The following is a 26,450-nucleotide window of genomic DNA, read 5'->3' as shown; positions in this document are numbered from 1 at the left end:
TTTTTTTTTTTGGTTTTTCGAGACAGGGTTTCTCTGTGTAGCCCTGGAACTCACTCTGTAGACCAGGCTGGCCTCGAACTCAGAAATCTGCCTGCCTCTGCCTCCCAAGTGCGATTTATCAGGTTTTAAACAATGGTATTACGGTTGCAAAAGAAACTAATGTTATTATTCTCTGTAATGGGAAAAACCAATAGGTTTCTTCATAGTATCCCAATAATTTTTATGAATTTAAACAATCTACTTACATTTTTAAGTCTATGGGACTTAAGGACAGAAAGACTCAGCAAGCCTTTGACTTTTAGTTTAGTTTATTTTCCACTTTCAGGCAGGGATTACAGGAGTCCACAATTCCCTGACCCAAAGAATAAAATTTGAATATATATTTAATAATCATGAAGTCCTAGCATTTTTAAAATTTAATTTTAAAGCTTCATCCTTTAGAATTCAAAGGGCTGGGGCTGAGTGATGTCTCAGCAGTTGTTTGCCCAAAGGACTCAGCACGTACACAGTGGCTCACAGCTCTCTAATACCTGGGATCCAATGTCTTCTGGCCTCAACAGGGGCTGCACACACATGTGCACAGAGACACATATAAAATAAAGGTTAAGATATTTTTAAAAATATTGGTTGTTTCTTAGTTCTTGAATGTATTGGTTAAATTCTCTGCCTCATTTATAAATCTCATCTCCTGTTTAACAAGACAGGGTCTCTCTGTATAGTCCTAGAACTCTCTATGTAGACCAGGCTAATCTCAAATGCACAGAGATCTACCTGTGTCTGCCCCTCAAGTGCTAGGATTAAAGGCGTGCATTTAACCATTATGTCCAGCGCCAACAACCTCTTAATCTTGTTAAGATTAGTTCACAGGCAAGAATCACTAAGGTTGTCTCTTAATATCTTTTAGTAGTTACTCAAGTTTATGGGATGAAAAAGAAAAGCTTACCTTTGATGAGGTACAAGAATATTATTGATTCCTCCAAGTTTAACATTGATCTTTAGGCACAAATTTGAAAGAGTTTGAGGAGATGTTTTTATTACATTCTTGACTTGCACACACTGTGTGGCCATACCCAAAAGTGTATCTCCTACACGCTTCACCTCCGCTATGAGACAAATGCAAATGATTCAGTCAGAAAAGAGGACACATAAAAATGAATTCCCCCGACAGTAAAGCTATGAAGGATCCCTTGAAACCTATCACCATTTGGTAGGGCACTTGAAATTATACCAATATTAAGACAATAGTAAATTAATTAAAAAATTTTTATTAAAAATAAATCATTAAAAATGCATGAAAATTTTAAGCACCAATTTAGAATTTGTCTATTGGTTTATTTTGTACACAAAAAGTATATTTAAAAAAAAATCTAAACTTTTAGCCAGGCATGGTGGTGCACACCTTTAATCGCAGCACTCAGAGGAAGGTTCCAGGGGTCAAACTCAGGCTGTCAGGCTTACATGACAAATGCCTTTACTTGCTGAGCTATCCTGACAAGCTCCCCAAAAATATTTTTAAAGCTGAAAGGAGAAAGAAAAGGCCTCTATCAATTTTAAAGGATTTTAAGTTGAAGACAATTAAGATGCAGAAGAAGGGGTGGATCAAGGAAGAACAGAAATTCATTGTATATATGTATCAAATCATGAAAGAATAAATTAAAATATTAAAAAAGATGCAGAGAGAAACTGTTATTAAGAACAAGTACTATTCATCCAGGTGTCGGGGTGCATACCTTTAATTCCAGCACTTAGAAGGCAGAGGCAGGAAGATCTCTGTGTTTGAGTTTAGCCTGGTCCCAAAGTGAATCAAGGACAGCCTAGACTCAACTATTACACAAAGAAACCCTGTCTTGAATAAACAAAACCAACCAACCAACCAACCAACCAACCAATCAACCAAAAAAGAACCAGTACTATTCTTGCAGAGAATCCGAGTTTGGGTCCTACCATTCACCTCAAGTGGCTCATAACATCTGTAATTGCAGCTCCAGGAAACTGTACCCCTCTGGACTCGATGAGCATCTGCACTGACATTCACACACCCACACAGACACACAAACACACACATGATTTTAAATGAAATAGACTTTTTTAAATTAAGAAACTGTGTGTGAGAGTGTTTTGTCTGCATGTCTATGCACCCCACCTGTGTGTCTGGTGCTTGAGGAGGCCTGAGAGAGCATCATATTCAATACAACTGGAGTTACAAATGCTATGGGTTACATGTGGGTGCTGAAAGTTGAAACCAGGTCTTCTGAAAGAGAAGTCAGTGTTCTTGATTTCTAAGCCACCTCTCCAGGGACACCCATGATACATGCCCGGCCTCAGCAGTTTTTCTTAACTGTGCATAGGAAGATTCCATAATCCTTTCTTGTATTCTTGACTCTAAAGCCAGAACCATGTGGCCAAAGCTGCCAAGTTCTGCTGCTTGCTGGGCTGAACTTGGTCCCCTCATTCAAATACATTTTCATCAGCTTTCTGGTTTTGGTGGTTTTCTTTGTTTGCTTAAATTTTTCTTTAATTCCTTTTCACAAGTTGGAAGTTTAGCTGGGTGGGGTCTTGTCCTGAGGTTACCACTCCTCTTACTCCATTTAACATCAGGCTTTTCTTTCCTTCCTTCCTTCCTTCCTTCCTTCCTTCCTTCCTTCCTTCCTTCCTTCCTTTCTTCCTTCCTTCCTTCCTTCCTTTCTTTCTTTTTTTTCGAGACAGGGTTTCTCTGTGTAGCCCTGGCTGTCCTGGATCCCACAGGCTTTTCTTTAAACCTTTTATCTCTCAGAGCACTGGACGGGACTCCAACATTCCACATTCTGTGGCTTTTTCCTCAATCTGTATTTTTCCTTGCTCAACTTGCTCAATCTATATAAGAATGACAACTAATAACCATATGACACAGTCAATACTAGGCTATCTTGAAATCTCCTCTGCTAATGGCATCAATCCAAAACTCTTCATTTAGCCTCAGGCAGATTTTTTTTGGGGGGGAGGGCAAGGACAAAATGCAGCCACATCTTTTGTCAAAATACCACAAGAATGGTCTCTAGGTATTCCCCTCTGAAACCTCTTGAGCTGGGCCCTCACAATTCAAATCACCCTCAGTACTGTCATCCATGTTCCTACTTGCATGGCCTATGTCTCAGGGTTTCATTGCTCTGGAGACACCATCATCAAGGCAACTCTTATAAAGACAAACAATTGACTGAGGCTGGCTTACAGTTTCAGAGGTTTAGTCTGCTATCATCATGATGGGAAGCATGCATGGCAGGGGATGCAGGCAGACGTGGTGCTGGAGGAGCCAAGCGTCTTGATCCATAGGCAGCAGAAGGAGACTGTGAGCCACACTGGGCATAGTTTAAGCATAGGAGATCTCAAAGCCTGTCCCCACAGTGACACACTTCCACTAATAACTAATATTACATCTATTCCAACAAGGCCACGCCTCCTACAGTGCCACTCCCTATGGGCCAAGTACTCAAATACATGAGTTTATGGAGGCCATACCTAATCAAACCACCACAGCTTATTAAGTTCCACTTAAAACATTCAACTGCTTTCCTAATCCAAAATCCCAAAGTCCACATTCCATCAAAAAGCGGCATAGTCAGGTCTGTCACAGCAGTACTCTGCTCCCTAGTGCCAATTTCTATCTTAGTTAGTGTTCTATTGCTGTGAAAAGACACAGTGACCAAGCATCTCTTACAAAAGAAAACATTTAATTGGGGCTTGCTTACAGTTTCAGAGGTTTAGTCCACTGTTATCGTAGTGAGGAACAACGTGACATGCAGGGACATTAACTGAGTTTAATATCTAGATCCACAGGCAGCAGGAAGAATAAAGACACTGGGCCTATCGTTAGAAATGTTAAAGCCCACACCCAGTGACACGCTTCCTCTAACAAGACACACTACTCCAATAAGGCCACATTTCTAATCCTTCTCAAGTAGTGTCATTCCTTGATGACTAAACTTTCAAATACATGAGTGTATGGGGGCCATTCTTACTCAAATGACCACCGGTAGCTTCAGGTTTTTGTTATTGAGACCAGATTTCTCTGGGTAGTTCTGGCTGTCCTGGAATTCACTTTGTAGACCAGCCTGGCCTCAAATTCAGAGATCAACCTGGCTCTGCCTCCTGAGTGCTGGTATTAAAGCCATACACTACCATGTCCGCTGCAGGTCTTTGTTATTTCAAACAATGCTATGAATTAACCTTTATTGTTTTACTTCATTTTATCTTCAGGGTTCATTTCTATAAGTAAAATCCAGGATTCAGAAGGGGTGTGTGTGTGTAAAATCTTTATAGATAGTGACAAACAAAAAATTAAAAAAAGCACTGTATTTATTAATTTGGTGTATGTATGCATGTATGTGCACATGTGCATATGTGTGTGTGTGTGTGTGTGTGTGTGTGTGTGTATGAATGCCATATGGATGTGTGGCAGTCAAAGGACAACTTCCAGGAGTCAGGTTTTATTTCCACCATTCGTGTTTCTGGGATCAAACTCAGGCTATTAGGCTTTGTGGCAATACCTTTACCCACTGAGTCATCTCACCATACCTCAAGAAAAATGTCAATGAACAGCTAGAACCTAATACTAGTATTATAAAAAGCATGGTATATTTGAGTCAACAGTTATTGCTCCTGCCTCTGTTTACTGTCTAATTGATAAAAGGCTCAAATTGAACAATACAAACGTGAAAGCAACATTAAAGAGAGTAATAAGGTTCTATATAAGTTACTAAGAAAAAATTTGATTTTTGTCAGGGAGGTGAGATAAAGCTTTTGTTAAACTTCAAGTGAAGATTTTGCATTTCCTCTTGGTGAAACATGGGAAGTGGAGTATGACAAGCAACACAGGTAGAAGGAAGAGAGTGAATGGAGTCCCAGTGGGACCTGATAATAAAGGGAGATTACAAGGAAAGAAACACTGCAAGAACTTCTCTGACGGTGTGGAGGTGGGGTATCACTGTTGAAGCAGAACCTAGAACTTTTGCTGATTTCTGACATGGGCTTTTTGTCACCTTCTCCTTTTGGTTACAGACCTTGGAATTACTTAAACAACCAGAAGGTTACATTCTGCTCAGAGGCTCTAGATACATATAATGAAGTCATCAGACTTATACTAGGGACATTTCCATTCTTGTTTTTGTATTCTTTCCTATTGGTCTAGAAACAAGCAAGGCATCTTTGAATTTGCAAATAAACAATAGTATAATATCAGGAATTTTTTCTTTTTTCTTTTTTTCTTTCTTTTTCTCTCTCTCTCTTTTTTTTTTTTTGGTTTTTTGAGACAGGGTTTCTCTGTGTAGTTCTGGCTGTCCTGGAACTCACTCTGTAGACCAGGCTGGCCTCAAACTCAGAAATCCATCTGCCTCCCAAGTGCTGGGATTAAAGGCGTGTGCCACCACCGCCCAGCCAATATCAGGAAATATTAATTCAAGAAATAAGTGACTTATCAGTTCTTAGAGAAAATGTGGAGGAACCTTGAATGTACATTGCTAAGCAAAAGAAGCCTATTAGAAAGACTACGTAGCAGGCAGGCAGCAGTATACCTCAGCAGCATAGCTGGGCTGGCAGGGCTGGGCCACGCCTTTAATCCTAGTACATGGGAGGCAGAGACAAGAGGATCTGTGAGTTTGAGGCCAGCCTGGTCTACAGAGCAAGTTCCAAGACAGCCAAGGTTGTAAAGAGAAAACCTTGTCTCGAAAAACAAACCAAACGAACCAAACAAAAAATGAAAAGAAGAAAGAAAGATTATATGTAAAATAATCTCACTTTGTGACAATCTAGAAAAAGCAAAACTATAGCAATAGTAAAACAATCAGTGGCTTCAAGGACTGAGGGAGGGAGGGGTGATGAGCAGAGGAATTTAACAACAGGAAACTCCTCTGTACGGTGCTGCACTAGTAGATACATACCTGCCAGACCTACGCTGTTCAACATGAAGAGTGGACGTTAATGTAAACCGTGGGCAGTGCATTAATAATGAATAATGTTGACAGTATGAATGCTTTTGGTTCAGTAAATGGAACACATTAAGGAGAAAGTTTAGTCTGTGCAAAGTGCAGATGACATAGGGGAACTCCGTAGACTGGCCAGCAAGTCCAGAAATGCCCTCTGTGTCTCTCCAGTGCAGGAACTATAGGTGCATGCTGCAGAGCCTGATTTTTATATGGGCTCTTGGGGATCAAAATCAGACAAGCACTTTACACTAATTGAACTATCTCCCTACCTTCACTTCTGTCATGTCTAATGTGAAATTATTTTACTACATTCAATGGTTTGTAAGTTATTATTTTCCTAAATATTTTTTCATGACTCAAGGTATTAGATTTCTTTTATTAATCTCACAAAACTTTACTTTGTATACCACCATATAGGGTTAGGTATTAAAGTACCCCAGCTCCACAGGTGAAGAAAGTGAAGCTTTGTACAGCTATGTAACTGAGTCACACCACACAGGCAGTATAACTCCAGTATCTGAGCACTGAGCAACAGTGTATCTCCACAATCTGTGTTGTAACCTACTACCTCGTCCTGCTAGGAAAGTTTTTCTGATGTCATTTCATTATATGATTCTTCTCTGAAGCACTGCTTGGGATGTCTCTTTTAGGTACTAAAAGTCATTTCTCAGAGTCTCCTTTTTGCTATTTAGCTTATAGGCTTTGCTTTAAAGTAATACTATGTGGGGTTTTTTGGTTGATGTTGTTTTTCTGTTTTTTGTTTGTTTGTTTGTTTTGACAGGGTTTCTTTGTGTAGTCTTTACTGTCCTGGAACTTACTCTGTAGACCAGGCTAGCCTGGAACCCAAGAGATCTTCCTGCCTCTGAATCCCAAGACCTGGGATTAAAGGCATGTACCACCACTGCCCAGCTAACACATGATTTAAAATGCTATGGCATAAATATATTTTATTATTTGAAAATTTTAGGTTATCTAATTTTAAAAACATGTTAAACAGGAGAAGGAAAAATATGCAGTATTTCTGTTGTTGGAGTGTTGGAGATCAGATCCAGATTTGTGTACATCTTAGGCCAGTGCTCTAGCAGTAAGCTAAACTCTCACTCTTGAGAAATGTGCTTTTAAAATATCCTTACCGTACACTGGTGTCTTCCCGGGTAGGATGACGATAATGAGCTGCAGTCCTGAGTAGGTGTTCTTGAGATGCCGGAACATGGGCTCCACGCTGTCTGCCCCCTGTGCGTATTTGCAGAAGCATGGCTGACCCTGGATGGGCATCCCTGCATCCTTGGAAATCTTTCGCAGCTGGTCTGTGAAACCTCTGAAGGTGAAACCAGAAAAGAGAAAAGCTTTGTCTAGATATCAAAATGTACTAAATACTTCATCTTTTGTGTGTGTATAGTATTAAGGATGAAACCCACGGTCTGTGCATGTTGAGCAAGTACTCTACACTGAACTATATCTCCAGCTCCAAGCCTATCAAACAGCAATAAAAAGGAGTGGTTTTTGTTTTTGTTTTTCCCAGCGCTGAGAACCAAACCCAGGGCCTTGTACTTGCTAGGTAAGTGCTCTACCAGTGAGCTAAATCCCCAACCCCATGAAAAGTTTAAGAAGGAAGCTGGGTGGTGATGGAGCACGCCTTTAATCCCAGCACTCTGGAGGCAGAGGCAGGTGGATCTCTGAGTTTAAGGACAACCTAGTTTACAGACTGAGTTCCAGGATAGCCAGGGCTACACAGAGAAACCCTGTCTCAAAAAAAAAATCATTAAGGAAAAAGAAGGAGGAAAAGGAGGAAAGAAGAGGAAGAGAAAGAGGAAGAGGAGGAGGAGGAGGAGGAAGAAGAGAAAGAAATAGCAGATGAAGCAAAGATCTGTGTGTTTGCTCAATATAGAAAAGGTCATCAGATTACTAAAGCTAAAGGCAACAGATGGTACCAGTAACCTATAGTAGCCTCCTTTGTCCTTTGTGGATATGTTAAAGACTCCCCAGTGGTGCTGGGGAGATGGCTCAGGTGGTAAAAGATTTGCTATGTATATCTATGTTGTTAGCACTGAGAGGTGGAGACTGGATCCCTGGGGTTTGCTGGCCAGCCAATCTAACTAATGAATCCAATCTAATTAGTGAATTCCAGATTCAGTAAGATGCCCTGTCTCAAAAAATAAAGTGGAAGGTGATTGAGGAAGATCCCTAAAAATCAACTCTGGCCTCAACCTATCTGCATACAAACATAGCCATACATGTATACATATATATTTACATACAAGACTCCCATTGGATGTTTAAAGGTGTGGATGGTACTAGACCCTATAATTTAATGCCTTATGATCTCAACAAATGGCTATATTTTTTGAAGTCCCAGGTATAACAAGTAAATTTATACAAATTTGTTTCCTTCCTTCCTTCCTTCTTTCCTTTTTTCCTTCCTTCCTTTCTTTTTTTTTTCCTTTTTTTTTTTTTCAGAGTTTCTCTGTGTAGCCCTGGCTGTCCTAGATCTCACTCTGTAAACCAGGCTGGTCTTGAACTCAGTGATCCCCTGGCCTCTGCCTCCTGAGTGCTGGGATTAAAGGTGTGCATCACAACACTCACCTTTATAATTTCAGAATAAAATATTCATTTTTAATGTACATCGCTGAAACTTCAGCATGCAATTTTTTCTTTCCTTATTAAGCTGACAACCTTTGTCTTTTCACTTAAATAATTCAGTGGGTTCTGAGCTAATGAGAGACCTTGGTGGATAATGCCTGAGAACTTTAGCTGACTTCTGGCCTGTACATGCAGAAACATGCACATCCACACACACCTCCAAATGTGTGGGCACACATGGACACACATACATTATTGTTGAGACTGAGTCTTGTTAATTTATGAGTTTCCTGCTTCAGCCTCCCATGTAACTGGAATCATAGGTGATCCCAGCTGGATGGATGAAATAGTTTTAAAGGTTCACTGGTTAAATATATTCCATACAGAGGCAACACTTTTTAGAACATGAGATGAATCATTTAAAACTGAAAAACAGGGCTGGGGTATAGTTCAGAGATGCAGCCTATTGGATGTACAGGGTCCTGGGTTCACCCCTAGTGACATAAATAAAAATAATATTTTTTATAATTTCAAACACAAAAGATCCCCAGACCAAATCAACGAAACACCTTACTTCAGTATTTCTTCTCTGCACTGCCTCTGTGTAGCAAAGCAAGCAATAGCCCACATTTTGATTTCGACTCCTGTGTGGAACTGTTTTCCTCGCATGTCCCAAACTCCATGGCTGGGTGTTGCTACTGTCCGGTTCTGGAAGAGAAATGACATGGCAGAAAAACAAAAATTTTCTCAAACAACGCATTTCAGGTGAGCTCAAGTAAGTACTTCAAGTTTCTGAACTGATAAATCTTTAGTACTCTATGCGGAGTTGACTGTTCTAAATCAATATTACTTATACTGTTAAAACCAGAGTCCAGGAAGAGGCCAGCAAGATGGCTCAGTACGTCTTTACTTTACAAGCAGTTCTTGTCTCCTTGCATGCTGACTTGAGTTTGATACCTCTCCACACCCAAGAACTACAGTGGAAGGAGAGAACCCAACTCCCTCAAGTTACTCTTTGACTTCCACATGTGAACCCCCACAATAAATACATAAATAAATGTAAAAAAAATTATGCTAAACTCAACTAAAAAAATTCACCTTGAAACAAACAAAACACCCAATGTATTGTTGGAAAAACAAAATAGTAAGTTCAAGACTTAAAGTACCATTCTCTCCTTACTTAGCAAATCATTTATTTATGTTATGCATGAGTGCTCTGATGCAAGTACACCTGCATGCCAGAAGAAAGGATTGGATCTCATTACAGACGGTTGTGAGCCACCATGTGGGTGCTGGGAATAAAACTCAGGACCTCTGGAAGAGCAGTCAGTGCTCTTAACCGCTGAGCCAGCTCTCCAGCCCCACACTCAGCATATGATATGTGTATGACTAGAACATTACTGATAGGCTTTACCCGTCCTCCGTACTGGAGCATAGGTGCTGGAAGGACGCGTCCGGTCACGTGGGCCATTTCATCCCGCACTTTAAACTGAAACTCCTGGACGAACGGATCTGTTTCATAATTTGCACTTCTTACCTAACAATGGAAAGGAATTGTCATTATTCTCAGACTTTCCCTCAACCTCTTACTATACTTGCTAGAATCTCTGCTTTTCTTCCTCTATGCCAACTGTATGTTTTGTAATAAGTATAATCAACAGTGCCCTGACTATAAGGCAGAGAATATTATCCTGCAGACTGTGAGTCAGGGACTGGAGGATGTCTATGAACAGCTTGATAATCTTACTCAGAACTAAATATAGATGTTAGGTCCTGGAACTCACTCTGTAGACCAGGCTGGCCTTGAACTCAGAAATCCACCTGCCTCTGCCTCCCAAGTGCTGGGATTAAAGGTGTGCAACACCACCGCCCGGCTTTTTTTTTTCTTTTATTGGTTTTTCAAGACAGGTTTCTCTGTGTAGCCCTGGCTGTCCTGCAACTTATGCTGTAGACCAGGATGGCCTTGAACTCAGAAATTTGCTTCCCAAGTGTTGGGATTAAAGGTGTGAGCCACTATACCCTGGTTCCATGATCTCTTTTAACTGACAGTTTATAAAACGGTAATGCAGCATCAGCTGGTAAGGACATGGTTTCCTTCCTTCCTTCCTTCCTCCTTTCTTTCTTTCTTTCTTTCTTTCTTTCTTTCTTTCTTTCTTTCTTTCTTTCTTTCTATTGGTTATTTTATTTATTTACATTTTAAATATTGTTTCCCTTCCCGGTCTCCCCTCTGCAAACTCTCTATCCCATCCCCCCTTTCCTCTGCCTCTAAGAGGGTGCTATCCCACCCACCCACCCTCTCCCACCTCACCCTTCTAGCATCCACCTACGCTGGGACAAGAAGCCTCTACAGGACCAAGGCCTCTCCCCCCATTGATGCCAGATAAGGCAATCCTCTGCTACATGTGTTGCTGGAGCCATGGACCAATCTGTGGTTTCTCTTCAGATTATATAAATCTTTTGCCTTTTTTTTTTTTTAAACTTATTCACTTTACATCCTGATCACTGCCCCCCTCCCAGCCCTCCCCTCCCACAATCCTGCCCCACTGCCCCATCTTGAGTGGCTTACCCTAATTCACTTTAAATGCCATTTTAGAGTTTTGTACTAACCAATCTGCTAATTTCCTCTTGTCTATCTGGAGCAGATCTTGCTGTTGCCTTAATCATAGTAGAAGTCTGATTGTCTGTTAGTTTCTTGATACACCTTTGCCCAGCCACAATATTACAGACCTAGAAACAGAATAATTTATACAATGTATATATTTTTGTTAGAACTCACTTGCTTAATGCCAATTACATGTTAAATATAATTTTAAAGTCTACTTTATAAATAACTTTTTTACTGTATGTTAAAGTAAAAAAGCAGAGAACAAATTACACATGATCACATAATTATAGATAGGTAAAAGGTATACAGGCTAAAGACAGAAAGAAACGTAGAAAAAATGCTAACCAGTGGTAGATGTATGGGTGAACTTTTTTCCTACCATGTTGGCTAGGTTTATGTCAGTTTGACACAAGCTATTGTCATCTCAGGTAAGGGAACCTCAATAAAGAAAATTCCTCCAAAAGATCCTGTTGCAGGGCATTTTCTTAATGAGTGATTGATGGAGAAGGGCCAGCCCATTTTGAATGGTGCCATTCCTATGCTGGTGGTCCTAGGTTCTAAGAAAGCAGGCTGAGCAAGCCATGGGGAGAAAGCCAGAAAGGAGCACCCCTCTATGGTCTCTGCATCAGCTCTTGCCTCCAGGTTCCCGGCCTGATTGAGTTCCTGTCCTGACTTCCTTTGATGAGGAACAGTGAGGAGTTCATGTAAGCTGAATGAACCCTTTTCTCCGAGTTGCTCTATGGCACTCTGACCAAGAAACATACTATTTGTTTTATTTAATGAAATTTTAGAAAAAAAAGTAGAATTTAAAAATTGTTCTAATTCCAAAATACATGTAGGACTCAGATAAATCATAGGTCATAAAAGCCCCTACAAGAATAATAATGCCAGGGAGATGCCCTGAGGGTTAAGAGCTTGCTGCATAAGGATCCGACTTCAGATCCCTAGCATTGTACAAGACTAGCATGGTGGTATATGCCTAGAACCCCAGTGCTGGAGAAGAGGGAGGGGAAAGGAAGGTGGAGAAACAAGTCCAGCTGGAGTTCAGGTTCAATGAGAGACCTCATCTCAAAAAAACAGAGGGATAGCAATATCGAAAGAGTCTTGATGTCATCCTTTGGCCTATACAAACATGCACACACATGTGCACATACACACACATGCAAGCACATTCACACTTGCACACACATATAGAACGATGAACAGAAGCTAAGCGTAAGCAGTGTAAAGACATTACTTCTAGTGGCAGGTATGTATGCTTCTGCTCCTGCCCCACTTGCAGACAGGGAAGGTGTGGGTACTTCAGCTGAAGTGTGTACTTCTCTCTGAAATACTGAGCTACAGTTCTCTCCACAGTTTGGCCATTTTCTAGCTGTAAAGGAAAGCTGGAAAAAAGAAGAGATGACATGAACAACTCTTGTCCCATCCTGAGCTGGCCAGTCCCCAGCCCTTACTCAGAGCACGCTGCCTCCTGGCACTGCTGTGGCGAGCAGCCGCTCTCCTTACGTTTGGTGGCTGGCAGGCCTTCTCGTTACGTTACAAACACGGTATTTCCGCCTCATTGTCCCACAGTGAGTCACTTCAACCTTCAGACCTGTTCCCAACAAGAAAAATGAAGGTTACAGAAGTTCCATGAAAAATACTTACCCAGTCTGTTCACTACTATAAAACCTCTATTCTGAGCAGGCACAAAGTCTGCTCAATGTGACACAAGCAATGTGATATCAGAAACTTTTACGTGACATTACCAATAACCATAATAATGACAGACCTAATTACCAAATTTTTTTTTAACCTATCAAGCTCTAATTGTTAAGAAAGAAAATCCTGTAATTTGCTAAGTCCAAAGATCAAGGGACAAAGTTCTCCACTAGGAAAAAAAAAATGTATTTGCAATAAACTCGGGAATTTGGAGACTCAGGAATGAAAGCATAGGTATTTGAATAGCCTTTCATCACATAGTGACTGGAGAGCAGGGTTTCAGAAAGTTGAAGAAGGAAGTCCTTCTAAGACTTATGAAGCAGGCAGGAAAAAAAAATCTGGTCCTTTTGTCAGAACCAGAGTGACAATTTTATTAAGTATTTTTCTAAATTTATTAATTTTTTTCTCAAAAATAGTGACTATTAGAATGGAAAATAAATAGTTCTTAATTTAAAAAAATTATTTTGTGTATGTACTCATGCACACATGAATGTAGAGGTGGAAAGACAATTTAAAGAAACTGGTTCTTTTCTTCCACCACGAGGGTTCTGGAGAGCAAACTCAGGTTCCCAAGCTTGGGGGCAAGTGAATTTGTTCATTGTGCCGTCTTGTCAACCTTCCAAATAACTTTTATTTTTCTGAGACAGGGTCTCTCTAGGTAGCTCTGGCTGTACTGGAACTTGGTATGTAGATCAGGTTGGCCTTGAACTCACAAAGACCCATCTGTCTTTGCCTCCTGAGTGCTGGGATTTAAGGTATGGGCCAACACTCTCTGGCTCCTTCAAATAATTCTTAAAGAAGGTGATCTCTACTTTCTTGTGACGTCATTGACCCCTTTGAGAATCTGATAAGAGCAATAAACTCTCAGAAAAATACATACATAATAAGTGTGTGTATAATGTAGCAAGTAATTTTAAATATTTCTAGATCACTGTAGTGGATTTATGAACTTTAGTGACTCAAGGATTCCAGGTTATTCTAGAAAGTAAAGCAATGGGCTCTGGCTCCTCAGCTGAAGAAAACCCCTGCTTTGGAGGTACCCAGGGCCGTGTGCACACAGGCACATGTCCTACTACTGAGCTCTAACCCCATCCTTTTCACTTTGTTTCAAGACAGGGTCTTGCTGAGTTGCTCAAAGTATCCTTGAATTTATTTTCCTTCCTTAGCTTTCTGGGATTACAGAGGAGTTGCTCCATGACTGGCATATCAAGAAAACAGGAAAGGTGTTTTGTTTGTTTGTTTGTTTGTTTGTTTGTTTTAAGGAAGAGACAGGCCTCTCTATGTAGTCCTGACTGGAGTTTGTTTTATAGACCAGGCTGCCCTTGAACTCACAGAGCTCTCCCCACATCTGCCTTTCTAGTGCTGGGATTAAAGGCATGCACTACTATGCCCAGCAGGAATTTTCTTAAGTACTAATGAGAAACAGAATCTCCTGAGATGATGTTTTACGCTTGTGCTAATATGGCAATCATTAATAACACATTAAAGTTTAATTTTAATTAAATGAAATAGATACAAAAGCTCCTGGCTGCCATATTGGCCAAAATAGTAACCCAAGAGTTAAGAAATGGACATATAATAGCTATTCTTCACAGAAAAACAGACCCATTTCCATTGGTCTAGGCTTCGAAGAGTGAGTCTAGAAGGGTACAAATGAAGTTTTAGTTTCTGAACAAAATAATGGTTATTATACTTTAAGTAATTTTAATTTTATATTTATAATTCCTATAGTGCAGTAATTTGGATGTGATTTTGCCTGCCCCTCACCCTGGAACATTACAGGTGTGTGTATGTGTGTGTGTGTGTGTGTGTGTGTGTGTGCGTGTGTGTGTGTGTGTGTGTGTGATGCTGTGAGCAAAACCAGGGCCTTGGCACACATTAGGCAAGTGCTTTACTAAGTTAACACTCCCAGTCCCCAAGAAGAATTCTGTGACTGCTACAACTGGGTGATATCACTGGCAGCTAGTGAGTAGAGGTTGAATACTTCCAAATATTCTAGAACATACAGAATTGTACCTACCAACTGAGCAAAGAATTACTCAGTATAAAATGTCAAGAGAAATTCTTCCACAGTATAATTTGTTTTCTTACCTAATTATTAACTGTAGTACCAATCACAAAGTTCACTCATAGTAAATAATATTTTCTTTTGACATATCAGCACAAATTAAGATAGTAAATGCTTTTTCTTTAAAAGTATTCTTAATAAAACTTACACCATTGAGAAGTAATTTTTATTATGACTATATTTCTAAAATTAAATTTCAAATATTTATTATGTCATTACATTATAAAGGAGGCCAGAAAATACAATGGAAGGCCTTATAAGAGAGAAAAAGCAATACTATGAAGTAAGGAACATAAAAATATTATGTTTAGGGAAAAAATAAGTTTCTGTTGTTTGAAACATTTAACTATTTATTTTCAAGTCTTCCTCATGATTTAAAAAAGTATAGTTTTTAAAAATATCAAATTCTAATGCTTATAAAATAAATATTAACTAAAAGTAAATTAGTGGTTTTTTATACATAAAGTTATCATACTTTTCCCCAATATTTCTGCTGTGAAAGTACCATGAATTATTGGTTGATTAAAAAAAAAGCCACTCCAAAGTCATTACTAACTAGTTGGAGAGGCAAGTTTAACTAGATTACAATCAATACACTAACATTTATATTCATGAGGACATAATTTGTAGCAGTTTTTAGCAGCTATCATCAAATTCCTGACATAAGTTAAAACTTAAACCCAAACATCACTGAACAGAAAACTCTAATTTTTTTAGTTCCTGTGGTAGGATACATGGTGTACTTTAAAAAGTCTTTGTTCAAAAAAGTCCTCTTTAAAATAAAATAAAATAAAATAAAATAAAATAAAATAAAATAAAATAAAATAAAATAGTCTTCTTGACTCAGAATGGAGGGGAAAAAAACCTGGTTTATTAATTAGATACAACCCAGACTTTCTACCCCAAATGTAAGATCATAGATCATGGCTAACAATTAGATCAAATCCAGGGGCTAGCAAAAAGTCAAGATGATAAAGAATGGAATAGGTAATTCTCTGCCCAGGTCCCTCCCCAAACCCTCCATCCAGCCAAAAAGTTTGGCTTTAACAAATATTTAACCTATAAACTTGGCTTTACCTTCACTATAACATCAACTTTATAATGCTTTCTAGTCAACTTTTCAGTCATTTCTTTGGGCCCCTGAGCAGTTGAAGTTAAGACCGAGTCCATGCTCTCCGGGCAGCAGCTGAATCCTTGTTCTGTACATCTTGTATTTTCTGTGATAGAGTGGTGATAGAGTTGATTGCATAGTTACCGCAAAGTAATGTACGTGACTGCATGATATCAGAGGTGGTAACTAAGCAGCAACTCGGCTAGAAACCATGGCATTGAGATGATCACATATATAATGGGAGGTAATGCACTAACCTGACGATGCTAACTGCAGTTAGAACAGATTATGAAAGGACAATGATATGGTTGCAAACAGTCATCTTTAACAGTTTCTTATTTTGGCACTTAATAACTCGAGATAGATGGATGCTTATTGACAAAACAGGAAGAGCTTTCCTTTTCATGTTTTATTACAATGACTATCTCTTTTTTGTTGTTACTGAATGGCACAGAATGAATGATAACTGGAACAAGCAGAATGTAGTCACCTACTCTAATTGGTTTGGGGACTGAAAGATGTTCAGTGAACAAGCTCGAATGCTTCATTCAAACCACAAGCTGAAAATTATCTGCAACAAATAGGTAAAATCTTAAACAACAACATAATTATTTCTGTCTATTTAAGCTGTAGCATTTAATATAAACAAAGTTTGTTACGCCTTACTAGATAATATCTGGTTTTCCTTCATGTCTATATACTACACGAAATACAGTGGAGTTACATCTTATGTGAGGATTAGATACTAACGCCATAAATAAGGAAAGAACTGTATATAATTAAATTACTTTTTAAAAATTCCTGAAATTGCTGATAAACCAGTTATGTGAGTTTTAACACAAAGCTGTAAATGCACTTTAAAATATACCGAAGGAGCAAATATGCACAGACTATACAGAACACTATCAAAGTAATTTTAATTTGGGGGCCATAGAGAATACCTTTTTAGCTTAATGAACATATGATGTAACACCACTGTAATAACTGTAGCTAAGTAAGACAGGCACCTTTATAGTTTACATTAAATAGCTTAGTACAATCCAGAATAACACAGGACACTGGTGAACTCCAATTTCTAAAATTCCAAAGAAATAAGATTTTAAAAAACTATAATTTTAGAAAAATAACATTAATTAGAATATGTTCAAAGAGTGAGTCAAATTCTAAAGTAGCAATATCTTTACGATAAGATTCTTACTTTAAAAAGATAGTATTAGAGAAACATTTTCCCATGAGACACTTTCCTCTCTCTAGCCAGTATGGAACAGTATTCCTAAAAACATAGCTGGATTACTTAGCATATTCTTCACTCAACTACTACCTAAGAAGCTACAATAATGGATATGATGTAACATTTTATAATTAATCTATAGTCTGTTGGTCATATAATACAATATGATTCTAATTATAAAAATGCTTCAATAGAAAGTTGTCTTATCCATGCATTTTATAGTGAAGCTGTTTTAAATGCTAATTAGTAACAAACTATAGAAATGGTACGTGAAAGTACAATCTTCTAAATGTTAATTATTAACTCACCTTTTATCTCCTTAGTAAATTTTACCCGATGAGAATCAGTCAGGGGTCTGGGTTGCTCATCAATGTTGTGAATGTCAAGAACCTCACACATGAACTGAATTACAGGTTGTGCTTTGTAAAAGGCAGTGGCAGAAACTAAGGGAAAAAACCCCCCACAAATAGTATAAAATTAATATCTAATATCCAAGAAACTTCATCCTAAGTTTCCATATTTAACTGTGTACAGTTAAACACACACACACACACACACACACAACACACACACACTCACACTCACACTATGTGTATGTGTGTTTTCCAAAATGAAGCAATTGATTTCTGAGGTACAAGAACAGAAAGGTCAAATACTATAGTTTTTTTTTTTTTTATTTAACTCACCATGGGTAACCATCTTCACAATGAAGTGGTCTATGAAACAAGAACTTGTGAAGCTAAAGAATGCCCAAGTTCACCAGAGAAGAGAGTGGGTTATTTCTTAAGCAAGGATTCTTATGCTACCATGCTACCTAGAGACAGCTTTCTTTATCTTGTAAGGGTTTGAGAAAACTGTGATAGTAAATACAAGCCACAGGTCATACTAGGGGTAACTCCCAGAGGTCTGAGTTACAGGTGCTGGTTCAGTAACCACCTCTTTACAAACCAGCACCATTATTTTTAAAATAGTTTTTTTTTATTTCTAGGTTTCAGAACTATAAAACTGTTAGAAAACCACATATCTCTTTTTTCTTTCTCCTCCTCCTTCCCCTCTTCCTCCTCCTCCTCCTTTGAAACAACTTCTCATTGTGTAGCCCTGGCTGGTCTGGAACTCAATATGTAGCCCAGGTTAGCCTCAAACTTACAAAGACGCATCTCCCTCTGCCTTCTTAGTGTTGGGATTAAAGGTATATACCACCATATTTAACCTTATATTCTTTTTTTTTTAAAAAAGGGGTGAGGTGTGGGGATATCCTTGTGAAGACAGGGGTGGGGTGGGAGGAGGTATGGGATGTGGAACAGCTGGAGGGTAGACCAGGGTAGGGAGGAGGGAATAAAATCTCGAGTGTAAAAAAATAAATAAAAAGAAAGATTTAAAAAATTATGAATGTGTATGTGTCTATGGGAAAGTTGGTGCATGTGGGTGTGCAGTGACCTCAGAGGACAGAAGAGAGTTTGAATTCCCTAGAGCTGGAGTCACAGGTGGTTACGAGCTGCCCAGTGTGGGTGCTGAGGATGGACTGCAGGCAGGAGGACTGCTCTTAAGTGTTGCTCTCTCTCTCTAGGCACATATTACGTTCTTCACTGAAAAACCGTGGGAACACTTTTGTGCATCAACAAATGCCAGCTAAGAGGGAGGTGGTGACTCACGCCATTAATCCCAGTACTCATGCGGCAGAGGCAGGCAGATCTCTACAGCCACATGGCCAGCCAGGGCTACACAGTGAGCCCCATCTCAAACAAAACAAAACAAAAAAAAAAAACAAACAACAAAGACCCCAAACCAAAAGTGAAAACTTTACTTTTATTAAAGTTTCAACCCCCCCCCAAAAAAGACAAAAGTGAAAACTTGCCAGAACAGTATATACTGTCCACATATTTTTTATATTGTTTGATTAGTTCAGCACATGCTGGCCTGGACTACGTTTTAGAAAGGGAATAGATAAAAGAAGTGTATTGCGAATAACATGTGCTTTCCCTTTCCGTTACTCTTCCAGTAGATTTTCTTCACTGGATACTACAGTCACACCTACTGTTTCACAGACCACAGTTGGAACTACCATACAAATGCACACAACACTCTCTTCTACTGTATTTTCTGTTACTCTTCTGATCACTCACTGTGACTGACATCTTCTAGACCACATCCAAAGACATGGGCATTTAAGACAAAAACTAAACCATGTGATACAAAGCTTTAAAAAAGATGGGTTGAAATCAATGAACAGAGTTTAAATAAGGGTAACGGTGATAAGAGATCACTGGGGACCTTTTGAACTTTTGTTGTTGTTTCATTGTTTAAGACAGCATCTCATATAGCCCAGGCTAGCCTCACTCGCTCTGTACGTATCACTTGGAATTCTCTGTTCATCTTATTTCCACTTCCCAAGTGTTTACTTTAAAACAAAAGGATATACCTTCTTCTCAGTACCTCATAGTATCTTCTCCAAAAACTAACCATATAACTGGTCACAAAACATGCCTCAACAGACACAAGAAGATTGAAATAATGCATCCTATCAGTTCGCCACAGACAGAAAACCCACATACCCATGGAAACTGAACAGCTCTCTACTCAATGATAAGTTGGTCAGGGAAGAAATAGAGAAATTAAAGACTTCCTGAAATTCAATGAAAATGATGATACAGCATACCCAAACTTATGGTACACAATGAAAGCAGTGCTAAGAGGAAAAATCATAGCACTAAGTGCATTGGTAAAGAAACTGGAGAGATCCTATACTAGCAACTTAATAGCATACCTGAGAACTCTAGAACAAAAAGAAGCAAACATACCCAAGAGGAGTAGAAGGCATGAAATAGTGAAACTCAGGTCCGAAACCAACTAAATAGAAACAAAAAGAACTATACAAAGAATCAACAAGCCGGGCAGTGGTGGCTCATGCCTTTAATCCCAGCACTTGGGAAGCAGAGGCAGGCAGATCTCTGTGTTTGAGGCTGGCCTGGTCTACAGAGTGAGTTCCAGGACAGCCCGGACTACACAGAGAAACCCTGTCTTGAAAAAACAAAAACAAACAAAAAAAGAGAATCAACAAAACCAAAAGTTGGCTCTTTGAGAGAATCAACAAGATAGATAAACCCCTAGCCAAACTAACTAAAGGGCCCAGAAACAGTCTCCAAATTAACAAAATCAGAAATGAAAAGGGAGATATAACAGCAGAAACTGAGGAAATCCATCAGATCTTACTACAAAAGCCTACACTCCCATCCAAGCCAGGAGCTGGAAAGAACCCAGATGTCCTTCAACTGAGGAATGGATTCAAAAAATGTGGTATATTTACACAATGGAGTATTACTCAGCTATTAAAAACAATGAATTCGAGAGGTTCCTAGGTAAATGGATGGAACTAGAAATTATCATCCTGAGTGAGGTAAGCCAATCACAAAAGAACACACATGGTATTCACTTACTGATTATTGGATATTAGCCTAGAACCTTGAAATGCCCAAGATGCAACTCACAGGCCACATGAAGCCCATAAAGAAGGAAGACCAAGTGAGGGTGATTCGGTCCTTCTTAGAAGGAGCAACAAAATACTCAAGGGAGCAAATATGGAGACAAAGTGAGGGACAGAAACTGAAGGAGGGGCCGTCTCAAGACCACTCCACCTGAGTATCTATCCCATGTGCAATCACCAAAGGTAGATGTTGATGTGGAAGACAGGAAGTGCATGCTGATAAGAGCCTGATATGGATATCTCCTCAGAGGCCTTCAAGAGTCAGACATATTCAGAGGCAGATGCTCACAACTAGCCATTGAACTGATCATGGGGTTCTCAATAGAGGAGTTAGAGTGAAGACTGAAGGAGCTGAAAGGATTTACAGCACCATGAGGAGAGCAACAATACCAACCAACCACAGCTCCCAGGGTCTAAACCACCAGCCTGGGAGCACTTAGGGGGGGATCCAGGGCTTCAGCTGAATATGTAAAAGTGGAGGGCCCTGCTGGGCATAGGTGGAAGAAGAGAACCTTGACCTCATGAAGGCTGGATGCCCCAGGGGGTGGGAATTTTGAGGGTGGGGAGGTGGGAGTGGCGGGGGGGGGGGTAGATAGAGGTTACATCCACAGAGAAGAAGGAGGAGGGGTGAGGGGATTGGGGGTTCCGAGGGGGTGGTGGGGGATGGGGTAAGGGGACAACATAAGAAATGTAAATAAATCATCCAATTAAAAAAAAAAAAGCCTACACTCAACAAAACTGGAAAATCTAGAGGAAATGGATGATTTTCTAGACAGATACCACATACCAAAGTTAAATCAAGAGCAGGTAAACTATCTAAACAGGCCCACATCCCCTAAAGAAATACAAGTCATTAAAAACCTCCCAACCAAAAAAAGCCCAGGGCCAGATGGCTTTAGTGCAGAATTCTACCAGACCTTAAAGAAAAGCTAATACCAATATTCCTCAAACTATTCCATAAAATAGAAACAGAAGAAACACTACCTAATTCGTTCTATGAACCCACAATTACTCTGATACCTAAACCACACAAGGACCCAACAAAAAAAGAGAACTTTAGACTAATTTTGCTTGTGAATATCGATGCAAAGATATTCAATAAAATTCTTGCAAACCGAATCCTAGAGCACATCAAAACCATTCTCCATGATCAAGTGGGCGTCATCCCAGGGATGCAGGGTTGGTTCAATATACAAGAAAACATTAGAGTAATTCACTACATAAACAAACTCAAAGAAAAAATCACAAGATCATCTCCTTAAATACTGAAAAATCATGTGACAAAATAAAACACTCCTTCATGTTAAAAGTCTTAGAGAGATCAGGAATTCAAGGCCCATACCTAAACATAATAAAAGCAATTTTCAGCAAACCAACAGTCAATATTAAATTAAATGGAGAGACAGCTGAAGCAATCCCACTAAAATCAGGGACAAGACAAGGCTGCCCCCTCTCCCCATATCTATTTAATATAGTTCTTGAAGTTCTAGCCAGAACAAGACGACAAAAGGAGACTAAGCACATAAATTGGCAAAGAAGAATGTTCTAAATAAGAAGTAAGAATTAGGAAACATAAAACTAATAAAAAGGCATCATAAACAAATCTTACCCAGCTAAGGATTAGTAGAGACTATGTATAAAATGTACAATACATAGAATATGTGATGTTCCTAAATCCTAGATAACAAAAAGTGGCAAAGAATATGAGAAGACATCTCATATCTCAAAATCTAAATGGTAAACCACATAAAAATTTCATTAATAATCTTATTTATAATTAAAGAGATATATTTAAAAACCATTTTGAAGAATCAAGATGGGTACAAAGGTTCAAGAATGGTTCCACAGACTGACAACAAGCTAGAAGGACAATGAAGGACTTAGATTGCAGAATATAACCTAACAATTGTATCACTAAGGGAAAGACAATATGTAAAAATATGAAGACATACATAGCTATTTCAACTCAGTTTCACTATACTGGAATAGGTAGACATTCTTGAAGAAGTCTATAAAATGATACAGAAATTAGAATTCTTCACATAGCATGATTTGTGAGAATAGCAAGAATGGGATAAGGGCTACAGGAGAACTCGGTGGGCAAGGGTGTCATCTGAATGCCACCCCAGGACCCCAAGGCTGATGGAAGGAACTGACTTCTCCAAGATGTCCTCTAACCACTGCACATATGCCATCCCCATAAGATAAATAAAAGTATAATTAAAAAGATAATGGGATCCACCTAAACATCAATAGAATGAAATAAATTACACTGTAAATACATATGTAGTACAAATTAAAGTCATTGAGAAGGCACCAGAATTCAGTTAAACTGAAAAATGAAGACGTTAAAGAAGTTTGGGTAGAATGAGAGGTTACTAATCACTTAAGACTGTATCTAGATAGACAACTGGAGAGAAAAATTATCAAACTAGGTAATGACATTATGAGTGAGTCACTGTTCAATTTGTACATGTAATGCATTACTGAGTTTATTAAGGTTAATTTCATTAAACGTTTACAATATAACCTAAAATACATGCATCTTTTACTAGATTTTACTCTTTGATAGTGGTTAGAATAGTTTTGTTTGCTTTTTGCTGAGAATGAATGTACAGCTTTTGGGGGCTGGAGAGATGGCTCAGTGGTTAAGAGCATGAACTGCTCTTCCAGAGGTCCTGAGTTCAATTCCCAGCAACCACATGGTGGCTAACAACCATCTGTAATGGGATCTGATGCCCTCTTCTGGTGTGTCTGAAGACAGTGACAATGTACTCATATACATAAAAAAAAAAAAAAAAAAGAATGTACAGCTTTTATATGCTAGGTAAATGCTCTACCACTGAGCCACATTTCTAATCCAATTCCTAATTTTTTGCTTCTGTTGGAAACTTATCCTTTACTTGTATGTTTAATTAACTAATTCATTAGGTAATAACTGATTTTTCTAGAGATTAACCCAGGGCCTTAGGTGTACTAACAAGTATGCTACAGGAAACAATTTTTAAAAAGCTCAACTAAAGGGCTGGAAGGATATAAGGGCACTGACTGCTCTTCCAGAGGTCCTGAGTTCAATTCCCAGCAACCACATGGTGGCTCACAACCATCTGTGATGGGATCTGATGCCCTCTTCTGGTGTGTCTGAAGAGAGTGACAATGTACTCACATATATAAAATAAATAAATCTTTAAAAATCAAAAGCTCAGGGGCTAGAGAGATGGTTCAGTGGTTAAGGGCACTAATTGCTCTTCCAGAGGTCCTGAGTTCAATTCCCAGCAACCACATCGTGGCTCACAACCATATGTAATTGGATCTGACACCTTCTGGTGTGTCTGAAGACAGTGACAGTGTATTCATATACATGAAATAAGTAAATCAATCTTTTTATATTTTTTTTTCCGAGACAGGGTTTCTCTGTGTAGCTCTGGCTGTCCTGGAACTCACTCTGTAGACCAGGCTGGCCTTGAACTCTCGAACTCAGAAATCCGCCTGCCTCTGCCTCCCAAGTGCTGGGATTAAAGGCGTGCGCCACCACCGCCCGGCCGCAATCTTTTTTTTAAAAAAAGCTCAATTAAATATAAATCACTCTGTGAAATGAAGGAGCAGTGGATCTGGGGGGGAGGGGAGGTGGGGGAAGATGGGAAGTATTGAGGGGAGGCTGCAGTGGGATGTATTGTATGAAAAAAGAATAAATAAAAAGAGAAAATCATTCTGACACTGAGAAACAACATAAAGAGAATAAAAAAAGGGTTGGAAATCAAATAGACTCACTGGAGCTTACTTCTAGCCCAGCCCTCACTAGTTGTGACTTTCCTCAGGGTTATGAATATATTTACTTATTATAGTTCTTAGAACTGAACCTAGGCCTCATGCATGCTAAGCACTGTTATACCACTGACCTTCATTTCCAGTCCTCTGAGCTTCTAATTATTCATCTGTTAAAAAAACAAAAAAACAAACAAAAAAATTTCTGGAGTAGGAGAGACGATGCAATAGTTTTAAGAGTGTTTACGACTATTCTAGAGGATGTGAGTTTGGTACCCCAGAACTCACATCCAGGCATACCTCCAGCACTGAAGGATCTGACGCCTGTTTCTGGTCTACGTGGATACTCACAACAAACCATGGTGTATGTACATACTGTGTGTATACACAGACACAAACACATACTCAGAGATAAAGATAAGATACTTCTCAGAGCACAGGAAATTACCAACGCGTGGTATCCACTTGTGCCTCAAACACGAGAGCAACTCAGAGCAACTATTTGCACTTCTGAATAATTTTCTACTGACATTTTCTCATTGATCTATTGTTTGTAGGCAGAGTTATGTTATCAATGTACAGTAATTATTTATATAATAATTCTTTGAAAAGACTGTATGAAGTCTCATGAAAATAAAGTTAGGATTTTCACTACGTCCAAACTGAAACTGTGTGAGGGCACAGGAAGGTGGAGGCTATTGTTTGATGGTTAGAGGACTTGCTTAGATCAAGTCCCTGGATTTGATCCCTAGTATTGCAAAATAAAATATAAGTAAATAAATAAAATAAATTGATACAACAGAAAATTACAGGTGCAAAAAAAGAGAATTAAGTATTTGTAACATTTGAAATAATTAGGACATACACCAAAAACCACTGGATCAAAATTAATAGTTGAAAATACGGCAATACATGATGGATCTTGGCAGAAAGCCTTATCATAACGATAACTGAATGCTGGGCAGATATTGGTGGGAGGTGTCTTGAAAGGTTACACGCAATTACTTGGGACTATTACTTGTCCCAACAGTGTCACTTAAAACTTAACTCTTGGAGGCTGGAGAACGGCTCAGCAGTTAGCACTGACTGCTTTCCAGAGAAGCGTGTTTGGTTCCCAGCACCCACACAGCAGCTACAACTACCTGTAACTACAGTTCAGGGGACCCAACACCTTCTGGCCTCCAGAAGCACCAGGCATACATGTGGCACACACACATAAATACAGAAAAAACACTCAGACGAATAAAACAATAATCTAAAAAAAATCATCTTGCTAGTACCCAAGAAGGTTCTTTCTTAAAATCTTTCCCAAACCTAACAGTGCTCCAAGAAAACCAAAATTCTTACTTCTGCATTAGTGCCTTCTTTATGGATTTACAATATAAATACACATCACTAAGTCTAAGTTAGGTATCCCAGTTCTTGAAAATTATGTAACTGAAAACATAAACTATGTGACTATTTTTTCCAGATTTTAGTTGAAGCTTGTTTCTAACTCAACCATATCAATTAAATATAATTCATTTCTTTATTTTTACTAATATGTGATTTTTTTTGAGAGGTACACAATTACTTTAATTGTCTTAGTACTTTTCCTTGGATACTAAAAATGCTATCAATGGTCTCTCCCGTCCCCCCACCTTTCTTTCTAAGATGTGGTCTTGCTTTATAACTTAGGCTGACCTGGAACTCACTACATAGTCATGTCTGTACTTATAATTCTCCTGCCTCACCCTTGCTTGTTAGGATTGTAGGAACGGGCTATCATACATGGGTTGGTTTTTTTCTTTTTGTTTTAATCCCCTTTTCATCTTTTGAAATAAGGTGTCATAGCACAGACTACTCTCAAAATTTCAGATGTCCTACCTCAGCCTGTGTGCCATTGTACATGTTAGGCATATTCTCTCTCTCTCTCTCTCTCTCTCTCTCTCTCTCTCTCTCTCTCTCTCTC

The 26,450-nt window shown here is 38.9% G+C and overlaps 1 protein-coding gene across 1 annotated transcript in view; it reads right to left on the bottom strand.

Annotated features, from left to right (window-relative positions):
* The window catches only part of LOC114641042 (protein argonaute-3), a 73,438-nt gene that overhangs the window by 10,018 nt on the left and 36,970 nt on the right, over positions 1-26,450 (bottom strand). The window contains exons 7-14 of the mRNA XM_028790160.1: positions 17,562-17,696; positions 12,649-12,736; positions 12,380-12,527; positions 11,145-11,264; positions 9,952-10,074; positions 9,112-9,245; positions 7,091-7,275; positions 944-1,103 (exon numbers count right to left, since the gene is read on the bottom strand). Coding sequence (XP_028645993.1) covers positions 944-1,103; positions 7,091-7,275; positions 9,112-9,245; positions 9,952-10,074; positions 11,145-11,264; positions 12,380-12,527; positions 12,649-12,736; positions 17,562-17,696 — 1,093 coding nt within the window. The remainder of the gene's footprint in view (positions 1-943; positions 1,104-7,090; positions 7,276-9,111; positions 9,246-9,951; positions 10,075-11,144; positions 11,265-12,379; positions 12,528-12,648; positions 12,737-17,561; positions 17,697-26,450) is intronic.

This window comes from Grammomys surdaster, unplaced genomic scaffold (assembly GCF_004785775.1).
Source record: "Grammomys surdaster isolate TR1022 unplaced genomic scaffold, NIH_TR_1.0 125863, whole genome shotgun sequence".
Classification (NCBI taxonomy): domain Eukaryota; kingdom Metazoa; phylum Chordata; class Mammalia; order Rodentia; family Muridae; genus Grammomys; species Grammomys surdaster.
This window is presented reverse-complemented; position numbering and strand designations above follow the sequence as displayed.